General features: G+C 50.0%; 1 protein-coding gene and 2 non-coding genes across 3 annotated transcripts; all 3 read left to right on the forward strand.

Annotated features, from left to right (window-relative positions):
- Positions 1 to 5,003: 5,003 nt before the first annotated feature.
- Positions 5,004 to 11,671, forward strand: Atp5f1b (ATP synthase F1 subunit beta). Its single transcript, XM_036170074.1, has 10 exons — positions 5,004 to 5,173; positions 5,604 to 5,786; positions 6,015 to 6,189; positions 6,636 to 6,757; positions 6,987 to 7,171; positions 7,390 to 7,548; positions 7,635 to 7,757; positions 9,839 to 10,051; positions 10,238 to 10,439; positions 11,422 to 11,671. Exons 1-10 carry the CDS (start codon positions 5,047 to 5,049, stop codon positions 11,520 to 11,522), a joined length of 1,590 nt encoding a protein of 529 aa, XP_036025967.1. The 5' UTR covers positions 5,004 to 5,046; the 3' UTR covers positions 11,523 to 11,671.
- LOC118571307 lies at positions 5,861 to 5,936 on the forward strand. The gene has a single exon (XR_004943342.1). It is a non-coding gene; the product is annotated as a small nucleolar RNA SNORD59 (small nucleolar RNA).
- On the forward strand, positions 6,832 to 6,903 carry LOC118571306. The gene has a single exon (XR_004943341.1). It is a non-coding gene; the product is annotated as a small nucleolar RNA SNORD59 (small nucleolar RNA).
- Positions 11,672 to 17,699: the final 6,028 nt, after the last annotated feature.

Here is a 17,699-nt window from a genome sequence, read left to right on the forward strand (position 1 = left end):
TTCAAGGCCAGCCTGGTTTTTTGGTTTGCTTGGTTTTGGGTTTTTTTTTTTTTTTTTTTTTTTTTTTCCGAGACAGGGTTTCTCTAATTTTGGTGCCTGTCCTGGATCTTGCTCTGTAAACCGGGCTAAGGCCAGCCTGGTCTACAGAGCAAGTTTTAGGATAGCTAGGACTGTTAAACAGAGAAAAACCCTGTCTTGAAAAACAAACAAAAATGTGCTCCATGTGTATGCAGGTCTCCTCAGATGCAAGAAGACTTAAACTCCATTGAACTGGAGTTATACGGAGCTACATGTGGGTCCTGGAAATTGAACCCAGGTCCTCATAGCAGTAGACACTTTTCACTGTTGAGGCCTCTTTCGAACACCTAAATTTGGGAGGGGATGGTGCTGAGGGAGGCGAGAAGGTATTGGTCCCTTGGGAACTTGAGTTAGTGGTGATTGTGAACCTTAATTTACATGGGTTCTGGTATTTAAACTCCTCATTGAGTAGCAAGCACACTTAACTGACAAGTTAGGACCACTGAGTGAAAAAGACACATAGCACCACATAGCTCTAAAATTTTAACATTTTATCTGAAAATTTGGACACAAACTTTCAAACACTCATAAGACAGGCAAGAATAGCTCTTGAGTTTCAGGCCAGCCTAGTCTACATAGACCCTAATTCAAAAATAAATTTGGAAATTTACAGCAGAAACAGCCCAGCCTAGTAGCTCACCACACCTGTGGTCCCAGCACTTGGGAGGTACAGGCAGGGAGTCAGCTCCTGCTTGGCTACTGAGTAAGGTTCAAACCAACTAGGCTAAAAGGAGCTGTCTACACAGTGCAGGCCTGGCTCCAGAGCAGGGCTATCTTAAAGCAGTAGGGGCTGAATTCCGTCCCAGCTCTCAAGGCCAGAGCCTGGTCTACAGCACCTGTGCCAGGACAGCCAGGGCTACAAAGAAAGCCTGTCTCAAAACCAAGCAGTAGAGGGAACAACAGCCACAGACAGAGACTTGGGGAAACTATTGATACAGTTTGTCCTTGTTCTTGTCAGAATTTCTGCTAGTCTTGATAAACCTTACTTTGTTGCAACCTCACATATAGAACAGATAAGGTGGCTAAAACTCAAGGACAGCTTATAGACATTTGAAACAACCCAGAAATGAATATTCTATGTTCTGCCAGGCATGGTGCTATATTCCTTTAATCCTGACAGGAGGCAAAGGCAGGCAGAGCAGGAGTTTGAGGCCAGCATGGTCTATCTACATGGCCAGTTCTGGGAAAGCCTGGGCTACACAGACCCTGTCTCAAAAATGGGGGGCAGGGTGTATGTAAAACATTGTTTAGTGCTGGACATGGGAGTCTAGGTACTCCTACAGAATGATCTACCACTGAGCTACACTGACCTCAGCTCAGCTCATCCTGTAGGCAGTGTATTTATCTTACATGATGATGCCAGGACTGTTAGGGTACGGTGGTGGATTTTGAGAAAGACCACTTATATAATAAATTTATTGTGGACTGGACATGTGGCACTGAGCAATTCATGGATTTGATCATCAACCCTGAAGAAAGTAATTGTTCTGTTAGTACCTAATATGTAAGTTAAGCTTTACCATAAGCAATTACATACAAGGAAAACATATATATGGGTCGCAGCTGGTGTCCAAGGTTGCAGATACCTACTAGGATCCTGGAATGTGTTTCTTCTGAATAATGAAAACTATGTTTCAATTACAAGAGTTCTGGAAGAATTCAGGAGCATGACCAGTGTGGATATCAATATTGTAAGATGAGTTGGTGAGAAATAATTTCATCATAAAATTGGTGAGGCTTCCAGTTAGCAACTTCAGGGCACAGTCACTTGTGAATACAGATGTGCCAAGGAGACCTGACTGAAAACTCACTTCACATGAAATATCACTTGCATAATCTGGGTGTCAAGAAATATAGCCAGGCAGGAGTAGTACATGCCTTTAATCCCAGCACTCAGGAGGCAAAGGCAGAAATATCTCTGAGTTTAAAGCCAACCTGGTCTACAGAGTGAGTTCCAGGACAGCCAGGGCTACATACCCTGTCTCAAAAAAAAAAAAAAAAAAAAAAAATTCCTGTGTTTGTGCACCACATCCATGCCTGATTCCAAAGGAAGCAAGAAGAGGCTGCCAGATCCCTTGGTACTGAAGTTACAGTTGTGAATGTCCATGAGGGTACTAGAAACCAGATCCTGGTCCTCTGCAAGAGCAGCCAGTGCTCTTAACCACTGACATCTAGCCCTTAAAATAAAAGTTAATTTGAGATGGCTCAGCAGTTAGGAGAACTTGGGGGCTCTTCCGAGGATTGGGGTTCAGTTCCTCTCACTATAACTAACTCCAATCCCAGGGGATCTGACCCCTTCTGACCCCAGAGAGGACAGTCAACATATAAGCAAAACACCCATACACATTTTTTTTTAAGTACAAATAATAGCTAAGATGTATGGGCTATACACCAGATACTGTTTATTTTTTCAGGACAGGGTTTCTCTCTGTAGCTCAGGCTGCCCTGCAACTCATTCTGTAGGCCAGGCTGACCACAAACTCAGAGATTCACCTGCCTCTGCCTCCTGAGTGCTGGGATTAAAAGTGTGTGCCACCACTGCCTGGCCAGATGTTTTCAATTGTTTTTCATATATTATTCTGTTTAATGCTCTGAACAGCTGGTGAGGTCATCCCATTATTGGACCTTATACATAAATAAACTAACACATAGAGAAATTCCGTATCTGGTGATGTCTCAGAAGTGACAAAAATCAATTTTACCCCAGTCTGGCTCCTGCTTTTCTTAAGTATTCTAGCTGAACTAGAAACTTTAGAGGCGGAAAGACACATGCATGACAGAAGTCTCAATTAAAAGCACTTGCATGGTAGCACACACTTTTAATCCACTTTTAAGCAGAGGCAGACTGAAACCTATGAGTTTAAAGCCAGGTTAGTCTACATAGCAAGTTCCATGGTGACACTCTGTTTAAAAAAAAAAAAAAAATCAGCTGGGAATGGTAACATATACCTGTAACCTGGGAGGTAGAAGTGAGAAGATCAGAGTTCCAGGCCAGCCTTGTTTACATAACAGTAAATTAGAGGCCGGCAGGGCAGGGCTACATTACATAGTGAGACAGTCTTAGTTATTGTTACCCCTGTGAAGAGAACCATGCACAAGGTGACTTCTATAAAAGAAGACATTTAGCTGGGAGCTTGCTCATAATTTTAAGAGATTAGTCCATGATCATCATGATGGGAAGCAAACAGGCATGATGGGGAGATTGGACCTAGTGTGGACTTATGAAACCTCAGAGCCCACCCCCAGTGATACACCTCCTCCAACAAGACCACCCCTCGTCCTTCTCAAGCACTTCCACTCCTGGTGACTAAGCATTCGAATATATGAGCCTCTGAGGGTCACTCTCAGTCACACTACTACAGAGACCCTGCCTCAAAGTGGAGGAGGTAGTTCAGCAGTTAACAGTTGTTCCCAACACCCGTGTCAGGTAGCTCACAACCATCAGTAACTCCAGTTCCCGGAGGAGATCTGATAGTATCTTTTGGCCTCCTACGCCCAAACACTCAAAATACCATCAGCAGTAAAAAGCAAACAAAAAAGGGTTGCTGTGGAGCAAAGCAAGAATACCAACGCGGCACCTTTTTTCTGCAGGCCTCATGGTATATGCCTGTTATTAAAGCACACTTGTGATGGAGGACAGAGGCAGGAGGATCTCGAGTTGAAGTGAGTGAGTCTAGAGAAATAACTTAGTTGTAGAGTGGTTGTCTATTATGTGTGAAGCCCCAGTACCACAGACATACAAAAGTATGTCCTGTGCTTAGTCAGCACTCCGAGCTTAGCATTATTACCCACCCTGGCTACATACAGCCTTTGCTAGCTCTCCACTGCCAAACAGTAATGCAGAAAAATCATCGTCATTCAGAAAAATGAGAAGTAATGGAAGATGATGGGAAGCAGTCCAGCCCAACACTCCAGCTGTGTGTTCTCCCCGCCCCCATCAGCCCCATTGTCGCTGAATAAAGTCGGTATCTCAGGAAAGGATGTCATTGACTGTGACTTTCCCTTCTGAAGGAACACACACTTTATCCCAAAGTCCTTTGAGACCTGGCTCGGGCTTCTCACTCGGCTCATTTTCTCTTTTCAAGCTTTCACCTTAGCTGCAAACTAAAGGAACGTGGTTTCCGGCAAACGTGACCTTGGCATAGTCTTCCTTTCCACTTTATCTCAGGGATTTCTACGTACATATCACAGCCAAAAATCTTACTACTTCCGTTCTTTCGTTTTGTGTTTGAGACAAGGTCTCAAGTAGTTCCAGTTGACCACCTGAGACCTCTTGATCCTCTTGTCCATACCTGTCAAACTCTGGAATCACAGGGTTCTGCCACCACGTCTGGTTAGGGCAATTTCTTTACATGGCTACGGGGCCCAAACGGACCCCTCGAGCGTTATAAATAACCTTGTCTCCCCGATGCAGAGCATCGTCTGTCGAAGGCTGGGTTGCTCGCTTCTTTCAGGGCATGGCTCTAAATGATAACCAGGTTTCTGGCTTGCTGAGCCGCCTGGAAACTTCCACCCTCGCTCCTGTGGGGGGGAACCCGCGCTGTGATGCCACAGGAGGCTCCCGACTTTCAGGACGCCACCACTTCGGCTAACCTCCGTGCCTGTCACCTAACTCAAGGTCCAAGGGCAGTCAAAGACAGCCTACTGCCCACGTCCAGCAGGAACCCCGCCCCTTTGCTTTACGTAGTTCCGCCGAATACCCTCTCCAACGGACATTCCTAGGACCCAATTAGGTTTCGAGGCTCAGGGGGCTGCTCCTCCAATTAAAAAAAGGCGTTTCAGATTGGCACCCGTTTGGACCAATAGCTGAGGCGCTCCGAGCTTCTTTTTACCCTATAGGAGCGTCACTGCGGATGATGAGCAGCACACTCACCCAATGGCTGTGCCGACGGCAGAGTCGGCCTCGCCCCAACTGCAGGACAGGCGGCGGGGACCGCTGCGGCGTTCAGTCTCCACCCGGACTCCGCCATGTTGAGTCTTGTGGGGCGTGTGGCCTCGGCCTCGGCCTCCGGGGCCCTCCGGGGACTCAGCCCTTCGGCGTCGCTACCCCAGGCGCAGCTTTTACTGCGAGCCGCCCCCGCCGCGGTCCATCCTGGTAAGCGCCTTCCTCAAGAGGCGGGGTTCGTCTCTTCTCCCCGTGACCTTGAGCCTGGGCCTAGGCGATCGGTGCTCCGTCGGGAAACCCGGGGCCGCGGACTGCCGTCCGGCGGCGGGGGGACGAGGACAGTCGCCCGTGGGAGCGTTCGTCGGGCCCGCGGCGTCCCGTCTGGTGGCGGGGAGGTGGCGGGCCGCTGCCTTGACCTTGTGGCGCGGAGCGGGGATACCAGACCCGGGAATCATGGCGGTGTCGTGCACGAGGTCGGGGGAGCGGTGCGGGCGGCCTCCCGGCTGCGGCGTGGCTTTCTCCGCCAGCCGGAGACCGAATCTGGGCTGAACTCGCCCTTCCTTGGGGACGCACCGGGGCTTCCGTTGACCTTTAGCTGCCCTGACCCCCCAGCGCCGTCCCACACCTTTTTGTCTGTTAGCCAGAGACTATGCGGCGCAGACGTCGCCGTCGCCCAAGGCGGGCGGTGCCACCGGCCGCATCGTGGCGGTCATCGGCGCCGTGGTGGACGTCCAGTTCGATGAGGGATTACCACCCATCCTGAATGCCCTGGAAGTGCAGGGCAGGGACACCAGGCTGGTTCTAGAGGTGGCCCAGCACTTGGGTAAGTAGGATTTTCTTTTTAGGAGTGGTAAAGAGCTAGTTAAGCTTAAGTATCACAAAAATCCATGCTGTCTCCCTTCTGTGATGATTTTATCAAAATGACTTTCGTTCTTCTGAGTTTGCTGAAGCCACGTTCAGTTGCTGAGAGAGGGAGCCTTGTTTGCTTTTGGTCACCACTAAGTGCTATTGTGCATCGGTGCGTGTAACCTCTAATTCGTTTCTCTGACAGGGGAGAGCACCGTCAGAACCATTGCTATGGATGGTACTGAAGGTTTGGTTAGAGGCCAGAAAGTACTGGATTCAGGCGCACCAATCAAAATTCCCGTTGGTCCTGAGACCTTGGGCCGAATCATGAACGTCATTGGAGAACCTATTGATGAGAGAGGGCCAATCAAAACCAAACAGTGAGTTCCTCTCCTTGATTTGTGAACACAGGAACTCTTTCTTGCAGTTTTTACACATTAGGTAATAACTTGTAATAAAGCAGAGTTTTTCTACAGTACTGCTTCAATTTCTGTTGTATTCAGTTATTGGAACTAGAGGTAGAGACGTTTGGATTGTTGAAAACTTGGTAGTTAGAAGCCCCCCATTGGTTATTTAAAGCTTGAGTTTATGGCTTAGGTTATGGAGTCTCTGAAATTTACAGGTCTTTATTTTCCTGTTGGTATGTAAAGGAATTTTGTTGCATTAAGATTCAAGAAGGGGGGGGGGTATTTATTCCCAAGACAAAGTCTTGATTGCAGAAAGTTAGATGTTACATGACAGCTTACTTGGGCAGGATTGGGCTTGTTGGCAGGGACTTTTCCGCACAATGAACAGTTAACTGATCCTCTTTATTTCAACCTTACAGATTTGCTCCTATTCATGCTGAAGCTCCTGAGTTCATAGAGATGAGTGTTGAGCAGGAAATCCTGGTGACTGGTATAAAGGTTGTGGATCTGTTGGCCCCATATGCCAAAGGTGGCAAGATCGGTATGTTGGTGGTTGATAAATGCTTTCCAAATATAGTCGGGAGGGAGTGCCATCTTCTGAGTATGTGTTGATGTCCTTCACTGATGATTAGCTTCTGACTTTCGTTCTTCTGAGTTTGCTGAAGCCAGATGCCATTTCTGAGAAGGGAGAAGATGGACAGGGGTGAACATTTTTTGATGGTTGTTGAATTTGGGAATGCAGAGATCTGAAATACTACTTCTTAACGTAGGACTCTTCGGTGGGGCTGGCGTTGGGAAGACAGTACTGATCATGGAGTTAATCAACAATGTGGCTAAAGCCCATGGTGGTTACTCTGTATTTGCTGGTGTTGGTGAGAGGACCCGTGAGGGCAATGATTTGTACCATGAAATGATTGAATCTGGTGTTATCAACCTAAAAGACGCCACCTCCAAGGTAAGCTCTGAGCTGCTTGATGTCCACATATTCAGAAAACTAGTGCCAGCTGAAACCATATATTTCCAATTTGGAAATTATCTTTAGTGTTTTGAATTTCATATCTAATGGGAGAAGAAATTTAAACAGAAACATTGGCACCTAAGTGGGAGTCCCCTGGTGGTTTCTTTTTCTGCTTGGGAACCTGCTAACTTTTCTGATTTGTGTACTTACCACAGGTGGCGTTGGTGTATGGTCAGATGAATGAACCACCTGGTGCTCGTGCCCGGGTAGCTCTGACTGGACTTACCGTTGCTGAATACTTCAGAGACCAAGAAGGTCAGGATGTCCTGCTGTTTATCGACAATATCTTTCGCTTCACCCAGGCTGGATCAGAGGTATGAGGGAAGCCTAGGAGGACCAGTTGGACATTTTAGGATAAAGATGTAGACACATAAACCTTGTCTTCACTTTGATCTTTTAGGTGTCTGCCTTATTGGGCAGAATCCCTTCTGCTGTAGGCTACCAGCCCACCCTCGCCACTGACATGGGTACAATGCAGGAAAGAATCACCACCACCAAGAAGGGGTCTATCACCTCTGTGCAGGTAAGAAGAATTAAGTGGGTAAAGGTAACAGTTGGTAGAAAGGAATCTGAGAAGATATAAAACCTTGTTATATGTTGGCCTAGAGAGAGAGTTCAGTGGTTAAGAGCTCTTCTATCTCTCCAGAGGACCAGGTTTATTTTAGTTCCTCTACCCAAGTCAGATGATGCATAGCCATTTGTAACTCCAGCTCCAGTGGATCTGCTGCCCTCTTCTGGCCTGTCATAGACAACCTGCACACACATGGTGAACATCTATACTCGGTCATACATGTGTATTAAAAAGGTAGTTTGTGCTGGATGCTGCACACCTTTAATCCCAGCACTGAAGGCAGAGCCAGGCGAATCTTTGTGAGTTCAAGGCCAGCCTACTCTACAAAGCGAGTTCCAGGACAGGTTCCAAAGCGAGTTCCAGGACAGGTTCCAAAGCTACACAGAGAAACCCTGTCTCCAAAAAAACCAAGAAAAAAGGTAGTTTGTCTGAGTGGAATGGAGTGGCATACACCTTTAATTCCAGCACTCAGAAAGTAGAAGTAGGTGAATCTCTGAGTTCAAGATCAACCTGGTCTACATAGTTTTCGGAGAAAGGAGGCTGGTTGGCTTGCTTGTTTATTATGGGTGGGGGGCTGTTTGAGACAGGGTTTAATCATTATATAGCCTTGGAACTTGATCTGTAGACCAGGCTGGTCTCAGACTCAGAGATCCATCTGCCTTCCAAATATTGGGATTAAATGCATGCATGCTCCCAAAAAGGCTTTTGAGCTGGGCAGTGGTGGCACACACCCTTAATCCCAGCACTTGGGAGGCAGAGGCAGGCGGAAGTTCGAGGCCAGCCTGGTCTACAAAGCGAGTTCCAGGAAAGGTAACAAAACTACACAGAGAAACCCTGTCTCGAAAAACAAAAACAAAGAAGTCTTTTGAATAGGGAGAGTTAGCCAGTTAGAATAATGTGTAAAATTTTGGGTTTGCATGCCAGAAATTTACAAAAAGGGTAAATTTTTAAAGAAAAGAAAGAAAAGCCAGGCGGATCTCTGAGTTCGAGGCCAGCCTAGGCTACCAAGTGAGTTCCAGGAAAGGCAAAAGGCGCAAAGCTACATAGAGAAACCTTGTCTCTGGAAAAAAAAAAAAAAAAAGTTTACTAGCTGGGTCTGGTGTTACATGCTATGATCTTATGATCTTAGCACATGGGAAGAGGCAGGAGAATCAGAAATTCGAGGTTGTTTTCAGCTCAGAGCGAGTCCCTGGCTAACTTGACTACATGACACTCAGGGTTTTGTCTCACAAAACCCAGAAAATTAAACATTCATTTAATGATGTGAAGGTGTCTGGGGCTGGAGCAATCGCTCAGCAGTTAAAAATACTTTCTGCTCTTGCAGAGGATCTGCATTCTATTTCTAATACCTAAGTGTTGGGATTACAGATGGGAGCCATCATCGTATCTGGCTTTCATTGTTTCCTTGGTGTGTTGTGGGGCAAGTCTTCTGGGGCTTGACCTTGAATGTTAAACATACCTTATCACCTGAGGTACACTCTTAGGTTCGTGTTCATTTAACTATTGTGCACTCTTTATTTTTATTTTATGTGCATTGGTGTTTTACCTGCAGTGTATGTCTGTGTGAAGGTAACAGATCTCCTGAAACTGGAGTTCCAGGCAGCTGTGAGCTGCCATGTGGGTGCTGGGAATTGAACCCAGGTCCTCTGGAAGAGCAGCCAGTGCTCTTAACCGCTGTGCCACCTTTCCAGCCCCCTATTGTGCACTCCTGTGTTCATGTTCACTTAACTATTAATGTGCTGGAAGTTTTTCTGTTTGTTTGTTTTCCTTCTCTTTTTTGGTGTGGGGGGGGGGGTTGTTAAGACAGGGTCTCTGTAGACCAGGCTAGCCTCAACTCAGAGATTCTCGTGCTAGGATCAAAGGCATGTGACACCACCAGCCAACCAAGGATGCTAAGACAAAACGATCTTGATTTTGAGACTAACGTGGGCCTCTTTAGTAAGACAAAGTGAGACAGAGTTTGGAAAGCAGATGGCCTGAATAGGAATGAGCTTGTTTGCTGCTGGTCTCCATGAGTTCTTGACTCACTTTAGGCGATCTATGTGCCTGCTGATGACTTGACTGACCCTGCCCCTGCAACCACCTTTGCCCATTTGGATGCTACGACTGTGCTGTCCCGTGCCATTGCTGAGTTGGGCATCTATCCAGCTGTGGACCCTCTGGACTCCACCTCTCGAATTATGGATCCAAATATCGTTGGCAGTGAGCATTACGATGTTGCACGAGGGGTGCAGAAGATCCTGCAGGTGAGCGTCTGCCTCCATGGGGTCAGAGGAAGGAGTCTGAGAACTGCTGAAGGGCCTGGGTCTTCTCTGGTCATTTGTGCCATATGTTTGGAGCGGGGGAGTTGAGAATGGAGTGGTGTTGCTGATGAGGTTCCCAGTTAAAGGAATGTGTGCTTACCTCCGTCCTTTCATCTTATTTTCTTCTAGGACTACAAATCTCTCCAGGACATCATTGCCATCTTGGGTATGGATGAACTTTCTGAGGAAGATAAATTGACTGTGTCCCGTGCAAGGAAAATACAGCGCTTCCTGTCTCAGCCGTTCCAGGTTGCTGAGGTCTTCACGGGTCATATGGGAAAGCTGGTGCCCTTGAAGGAGACCATTAAAGGGTTCCAGCAGATTTTAGCGGGTGAGATTTTCTACCAAGCTAACCATAAAAATGATTCTTTCTGCTGTCTTCCCACTCTAACAAATGATATATTCTGTACACTTCCATTATAGGGGCCACTACCCTGCTTCTCTGATAGCACAGAAAATATTAAACTCACATGACACTGAGCCAGAGAATAAGAATTTGAACTCTGGTGTCCCAAATATTTTTCAGTGTTTATGTGCCTGAGTGTAGATGTGTGCATGCAGGAGCCCACGAGGAGTTAGGTTTCCTGAACAGTCAATGGAGGTTACAAGTGAGCCACCGTGTGGGTGCTGAGATCTTGCTGAGCCATCTCTCCAGCCTCAAACTGTGATTTTCTTTTAATTTGTTTTGTTTTTTATTTTTTAAGACAGGGTTTCTCTGTGTATCCCTGGCTATCCTGGAACTAGCCATAGACCAGGCTGGCTTTGAAATCAGATCTCCTGCCTCTTCCTCCCGAGTGCCTGGGAGTAAAGGTGTGCACCACCACACTTGGTTTAATTGGTTTTGTTTTTGTTTTTGTTAAGATTTATCATGTATACAGTGTTCTGTTTGCAGGCCAGAAGAGAGCACCAGATCTAATTACAGATGGCTGTGAGCCACCATGTGGTTGCTGGGAATTGAACTCAGGAAGAGTAGCCAGTGCTCTTAACCACTGAGCTATCTCTCCAGCCCACCTAATTAAGTGTTCTTAATCTACATCTTTGTCATACCTTATGCTTGGAAGGAGACAGGTGTGGTGCATATCTTTAGTCCCAGTATTTCCAAGTAGGTCTCTGGGTACTGGAGGTCAAAGCCAGCCAGGGTTATGTAATGAAACCTTGTCCCAAAACACAAAGTACATTTCACTTGGAAGTTTAAGTTTCCTTGGATGATAAGAATTCATCAGTTTGGGCAATGGCCTCAATTGCTAGGTTGTATCTACTGTAGAAAGTTGATGTAACTCCACTTCTTACCAATTGTATTTTCCTCTGTGTAGGTAACTATGACCATCTCCCAGAACAAGCTTTCTATATGGTGGGACCCATTGAAGAAGCTGTGGCGAAGGCTGATAAGCTGGCGGAAGAGCATGCATCTTGAGGGGTCCTTGTGCAAACTCTGTGTACTGTATTCTCCGTGCTGAAAGCTCAGTTTCTGTGTAGGCCACACAAGAGCCTTGACTGAAGATGTGATGTCCTACCTGAAGAGTATTTAAAGTTTTCAATAAAGTGTACACCCCTCATTTGTCAGTCTGTCTTGCTCCTGAAACAGCCTACAATGCAGTTGACTATGAGAGGTCAAATTTAGAATAAAGTCGGGTTATATGCTTGAAATGATTATCAAAAATGAAGATCCATTCATGAATGAAATTCTGTGGGTCTTGTGAAGTTTCCTGTGGTTAGTGAGGTCATAATAACTCAGCTTGGTTCTTATGGTATTTGTTTAGACAAATCTATTTATTTGCTTCCAAGCATTTCATACAACTTTCCTTTGTTATTTGAATCTTGCTAGGTAGTCTTGGTCTGGCCTCAGTGATCAGTCTTCCAAGTGCTAAGATTGCAAGTATGCTCCACAACACCCATACCCCTCTATGGAGTAGAATAGTTTTGTTTTTGTGGGGTTTTGTTTTGTTTTTTTGGTTTTTCGAGACAGGGTTTCTCTGTAGCTTTGGAGCCTATCCTGGACTAGCTCTGTAGACCAGGCTGGCCTCGAACTCAGAGATCCACCTGCCTCTGCCTCCTGAGTGCTGGGATTACAGGTGTACGACACCACCGCCTGGGCTGAATAGTTTTTTTGTTTGTTTTTTTTAAATCTGTGTACCCTGGCTATCCTGGACTCCCTTTATACATTACACTCCTCACACCCAGAACCTGCTTCTGCCTCCCAAATGGGATTAAATGTACACACAGACCTGGTACAAGGTGATTTTAATGCCTGGATTTTGCCAGTTTGGAGTTCGGTGTGGGTGCTAGGAATTGAACTGGTGTTCTCCAGAACAGTCCATGCTCTTAACCACTAAACCATCTCTCCAGCCCATGGGATGATTGTTATAAAGAGGGTATCAGGGAAAACAGGTTGGCTTATTTCAAGACGGATTGTTTTTAGGAAATGTTGAATATTATAATGGAGGGTCTTCTGGGCTTTGTCTAGGCCTTCATTCTTGAGAAAGTTCCTAATATACAGCCTCCAGATATTTCAACAAGCCTAGACATGCATGTTTTGTGTTTGAGGTTCTACTGGCTATGAAAATTTAGGAAGATTTAATTTTACAAGGAAAGACCATATTTTAGTGTTTCCATTGGGGCTTTTGAACAACTTAGTTCCTCTTTATAAAATGTGTGCCTTAGTGTAATATACTAGGGTGTATTTTGTGCCCTACAGCATGTGTGAGTACACCTAGTGTCCTCTTGTGGCAGCATTTAAGACTACAAGAACTGGAATCTCACCATTTTGAAATCTATTAAAAGCTATTTGCTAGGAGGTATTTCTGTCATCTAATGACTGTTTACAAACCAGTCGGAGCTTTTGTCCTGAGGAGGAACCTACATCCTTAAGTTCCGCCTGGCAAGGTTGCCACATAAGATAGAAGCCGGGCAGTGACAGCTGAACTCCTGTTGGGAGTCCCTGTGGCCTGAAAGGTTGAGGGAGGGCTCTAGGAGCCTCCTGGGGTGGAGTAGAGGCCCCAAGCTTCCATCTGTCTATGACGTCCTTGACTCCAGAGCGGCCCGCGTCAAGATCTGGACAGAAGGTGGCGCCCCTGAGTTGTTTGTGTTTGGCAGTCCGCTCTCGGAGAAGCTCGGGTTGGGGGGAAAGGTGCTTATGAAGGTGGGGACGCCTCCTCCAGATCCTGACTCCCCCAGACCCTAAAGGGCTTTGTCACCCAAATACAGACTTGGAAACTAAAGGTCATCCGCACGCCGGCGTTCATGTGCCCCAGCATTTATCGAGAGCCTTTGCCCTCTCGTTAGCTGCAACTGTTTCCTTCTCCCTTCACCCTCTTCCACCAGTCTGGGTGTTAACGCGGTTCTAACCTTCCTCTGTATTTCTCCGGGTCGGCCCCGGTCCGCGCCGCCTCCCTCTCTCCACCCAGTGAAAGCCCCGCCCTTCTCTCCTCCCTCCCACCCCAGTCTGTCATACAGGGACATCACCCTACAGCAGTTCAGACTCTGTGGTTCGCAGGAAGCATACACTGGCTTTTTCTGTTTTGTCGAGTTCCCAGCTCACAGTTGGGGTGGACCTCACTCTAGCCTTCAACTGAAGCGAGACTCAAGGACAGTGAGAAGCTGGGTCCTCATCTGGAGTCCTGCCAGCCTGACATGGGTAAGTATGATAGCCGGCCCTGGGAAAGGCCTGAGGGATGCCTCGCTCCCTCCCCGGCTGACTCAGCAGGGGTGGGACCTAACCTTTGCTCTTTGGGGGGTGAAGGAGAGGAAATGGACTGTGGGGGTACACAGGGCTCCGCTGGTGAGCTTCTGGACATGAGATCCCAGCGCTGGCAAACTCAGCTCTAAGGAAGAGCTTGGGGCTGTATCTTGGGCTAGAGCTCCTTCCTCCCCCACGAGGCGCCCCTCTCCCCCATTTAAACTCCTGAGATACAAAATTCGTCACCAAGTCCACTCTTGGTCCCGCGCCCTAGTTTCTCTCAGCCCTTTAAAGTCCAATGTTTCCTCCTGCCCCGTTTGAACCCACCACCAGGTCGGGGCTGCACTGGGCATCTGCTTCCTGTTGCCCCAGAGGTTGCTGCAAGGGTGGCGGTAGTGGCGGCGGCTGGGGCCACGCTGAGCAACGACTAGAGCCGACCCTCCCAGTCCTGCACAGCCTCACTGCGCCGGCCGCCCTTGTGGGTGGCCTGCCTCCCCAATACCCAGAGGGGTGACAGGACAGGGAGGGAGGGTTTTCGCCTTCGTGGCTTCCTGATTCCGGAGTCTCCACAGCTGTAGTAGGGCCCGGGCCCGGAAGAAGCATGTTTACCTAGCAGGGCGCTGTGCGTGACCCCGACATGCCCGGCCTCCGCGGGGAATAAGTCGGGGCTGGCGCCCCGAGAGCGCCCGCAGAGAGAGACAGAGACCTCCGAAGTCCTCCGGTCCAGACCCACCACCATCCCCAACCGCGCCGAGCAAGTTGGTCTTTCCCTGCGCCCGGGATCCTCCTTTCTGGTTCTGGCCCCTAGGAGACGCCGCCGCCCGCTGTCCCCTCCCCCGCGGATCCTGGGCGACCGCCGTCCCTGAGCGCTCGTCCTCGCCCGGGCGCCTCCTGCCCCTTTAAGCGCCTCCTCCCCCCGCTCCACCGCCGCGGGCCTCGGGCTGGGGGAGGAGGAGGCGCCGCCGCCCGGCTCCGCCACCTGCGCCGCCGCCGCCGTCCGGCCCGGCCCGGCCCTGCTGCAGGTGAGGCCCGGCATCCACCTCCAGGCCCGGAGTCCCGGGCAGGGCGTCCCCGCCGCCTCCCGTGGGATGCAGGGCCTGCGCTGCCCTGCGCCGCCTGCGCTCCCTGCTCTCTCGCCCGCACCGTCTCCTCGCCCGCTCCGCCCCTGTCCTCCGTGACCGGGATGCTTCTCACGCCTCTCCGCCGCCCTCTCCCGGGAGGCGCCCCTCCTGTTCCGGCCCGCCGTCGCCCCCTCCCCGGCGCCGGGCTCGCCCGGAGAGGTCTTCCCTGCCGCGGTCTGGGTTTCGCCTCCGCGGCTCGGGAGCCGGCGCTGTCCCACGCCGTGCTGACCCCACCGGGAGGGGGGACTAACCGCCACCCCAGCACCTCCGCGGCGCCCCGGCGGGAGGGACGCCGCGCACGCACGACACACGGCCTCCGTCCGCCGGGCTCGGCTCGCCCTTCAAGTTCGATCGAGTCCCACCTAACGCTTGCTTCCCTCCCCGAGTTTGGGGTCGGACCTCCTGCACCGCCCCCTGATGCCGGTGGGAAGGGCCCTGGGCCGGGGCGGGGAGCTGGCCCCTCCCCCTCGGCCGGGCGGCGCTGCGGGGACCGGGGACCCTGGGCCTGGGCGGCTGGCGCGGCAGAATAGACGGGGGCTGAGTCTCTAAAGGGGTTTCGGTGCCCGGTTAGGCAAAGGAAACCGATCTTCTCTGGTTTAGATTACTCCAGGGGAAGGAGCGGGGGGAAAGGCGCTGTGGCTGTCTCCCAGTCCCACCGCGGAGCTGTCCGCTGGGAAATCTGGGGACAAGACCCCATCTGAGGGGCACAGGCCCACTTGGAGAAGGGCGGGGGTTATAGTCCTCTGGGTGTATCAGGAGAGAGTCTAGCCTCCCCCAAAACACATGGAGATCGTCTGGTGTGAACCGGGGTGGCGAAGGGGACCAACGCGAATGCAGCTGCAGGGCCGAGAGCGGTCGCCACAGTTATCTGTTCAGTCTGCGAGTGGGAGGTCTTTATAATTATCCTACCTAACACGGGGGAGACTCCTTCCCCCCCCCCAAGTCCAGCTGAGCCCCTGGCTCCAGAGTTAGAGGACGGGGTGTCGGGGTGTCTTATGCCATCCTGAGTCACGACCCAGGGTGCCGGGAGGGCAGTGTGTGTGTGTGTGTGTGTGTGTGTGTGTGTGTGTGTGTGTGTGTGTGTGTGTGTGTGGTGCTTGGGGTTGGATGCCAGGGGTGTCTGGACGGGGAAGATATAGCCAGGCTGTACACCACCTCGGCTCTCCAAGCCCCGGCCATCTGGCTCCGGCCTGGCTGGCACTATGGCAGCCGACCCAGAGTTAGAGAGGTGCAGCGGGAACACGGAGAGTGTGAGAAAGGGGAAGCAGGTGTTCACCCCCCCACCCCACCCCACTCCCCGCCTTTCATTTCTCATCCTCGGGCTCGTTTGCGGGGAGGATCAGTCTCTTCCCCCACTCTTCTGACAACTTGCTGATGACAGGACCGTCGGCCCCTTTCTCTTTTTAGAAGCCTCTTCAAGGGAGGCTTGTTGGACAACCAGCTGCGTTTTATGGGGTTGAGAAATGTTTGGGGACATCTGGGGTCAGTCTGCCCTCGGTTGTCTGGAGTTGGCGTGGGGAGGGGGGTCACCAGGGCTGCACGTCCCGGCGTCTGGCAAAAAGTAAACACTTAGCTTTGGGGCATATTCCCAGCCCACCCTTACCCTTCAGAGAGCAGGAAAGATCCCAGATTAGACGGGATAAAGGAGGATTTTATTCAGGGTTGAAGGTGATCGCAGCCCTCCTGTACCAGATGGGGAAAATGCATTATGCCCTGTTTTTCTCTTCGCGTCCCCGTGGTCTTCCAGCGCACACCTTTCTTTCCTGGCTCGGAGCTGGGTCAGGGCCTAGAGGTTGCCCAGGAGACTCGGCCTGGGGCTCGGAAGGGGTGGGGACAGTGGGGCACAGGAGTAACCGGCTCTTCCGGAGCCAGCAGTGGGTGTGTGTGGGTGTGTGGTGGTGAGGCGAAGGGGCGTGGTCACGGACGTCGGACTGGCGAGGCTCCTCCCCTGCCTGCCCTGTCTCGGACTGGTTAGCCCGGTGGTGGGAGGTAGGAAGATTCTCTAGTACGCCCTGGAAAAGGAAGAGGAGGGAAAAAAAGGATACCAGCTCTCCTGTGCACCTGCCTCCTCCCCTCCGGTCCTCAGGTGCCAGTTCCAACGTAACCCCCCCCTTTTTTTTTTAATTTATATATATTTTTTAATTTTTTTGTTTGGGGGCTAGCATTCCTTAGCATAAGTCTACTTCTGCTTTCTCCTGAAGGAAGAACTCCCTTCCCTTGAGCGTGGCCTCTAGTTAGGGCTTTGAGGTTAGTGGGCTGTCGGAGGGGTGAGGTGTATCCCTCCCCCCCCCCAGGTGACCTATAAATCTCCTTTTGATTTTTCCAGACGAAGTTTTACCATGTAGTCCTGGCTAGCCTGGAACTCGATATGTAGACCAAGCCGGCCTTGAGCTCATGACGATCCTCCATCTCTGTCTCTCCAGTGTAGGAATTACAGGCGTGGGCCACCATGACCGACTTTATAAACCCACTTGGACAGGGGCGATAGAAAGATTTTGTTTCTCCCTGTCTCCTCTGCCTCTCAGGAATTTACTTACCTCAGTTGGGGACAGGAACCCCCTTAGCCTCTGCTGGCCCACATTGTTGGCAAGCTTTTCTAAAAAGATCTTCCTTCTGATTCCTTTCTGAACTATTTGTAATGACGGGTGGGATATGTCTCCCACACTCAGAATCCCCCTCTGGAGTAAGGAAATCCAATTTAGACTGCTGGATGTTTGGCTCTACTATATTCTGTCCACAGCCAGCTATCCAATCTCTTAGCATCCCCCAAAAGGAAATGGTATTTTTGACGCTT

Source organism: Onychomys torridus, chromosome 20 (genome assembly GCF_903995425.1).
Source record: "Onychomys torridus chromosome 20, mOncTor1.1, whole genome shotgun sequence".
Taxonomy (NCBI): Eukaryota; Metazoa; Chordata; class Mammalia; order Rodentia; family Cricetidae; genus Onychomys; species Onychomys torridus.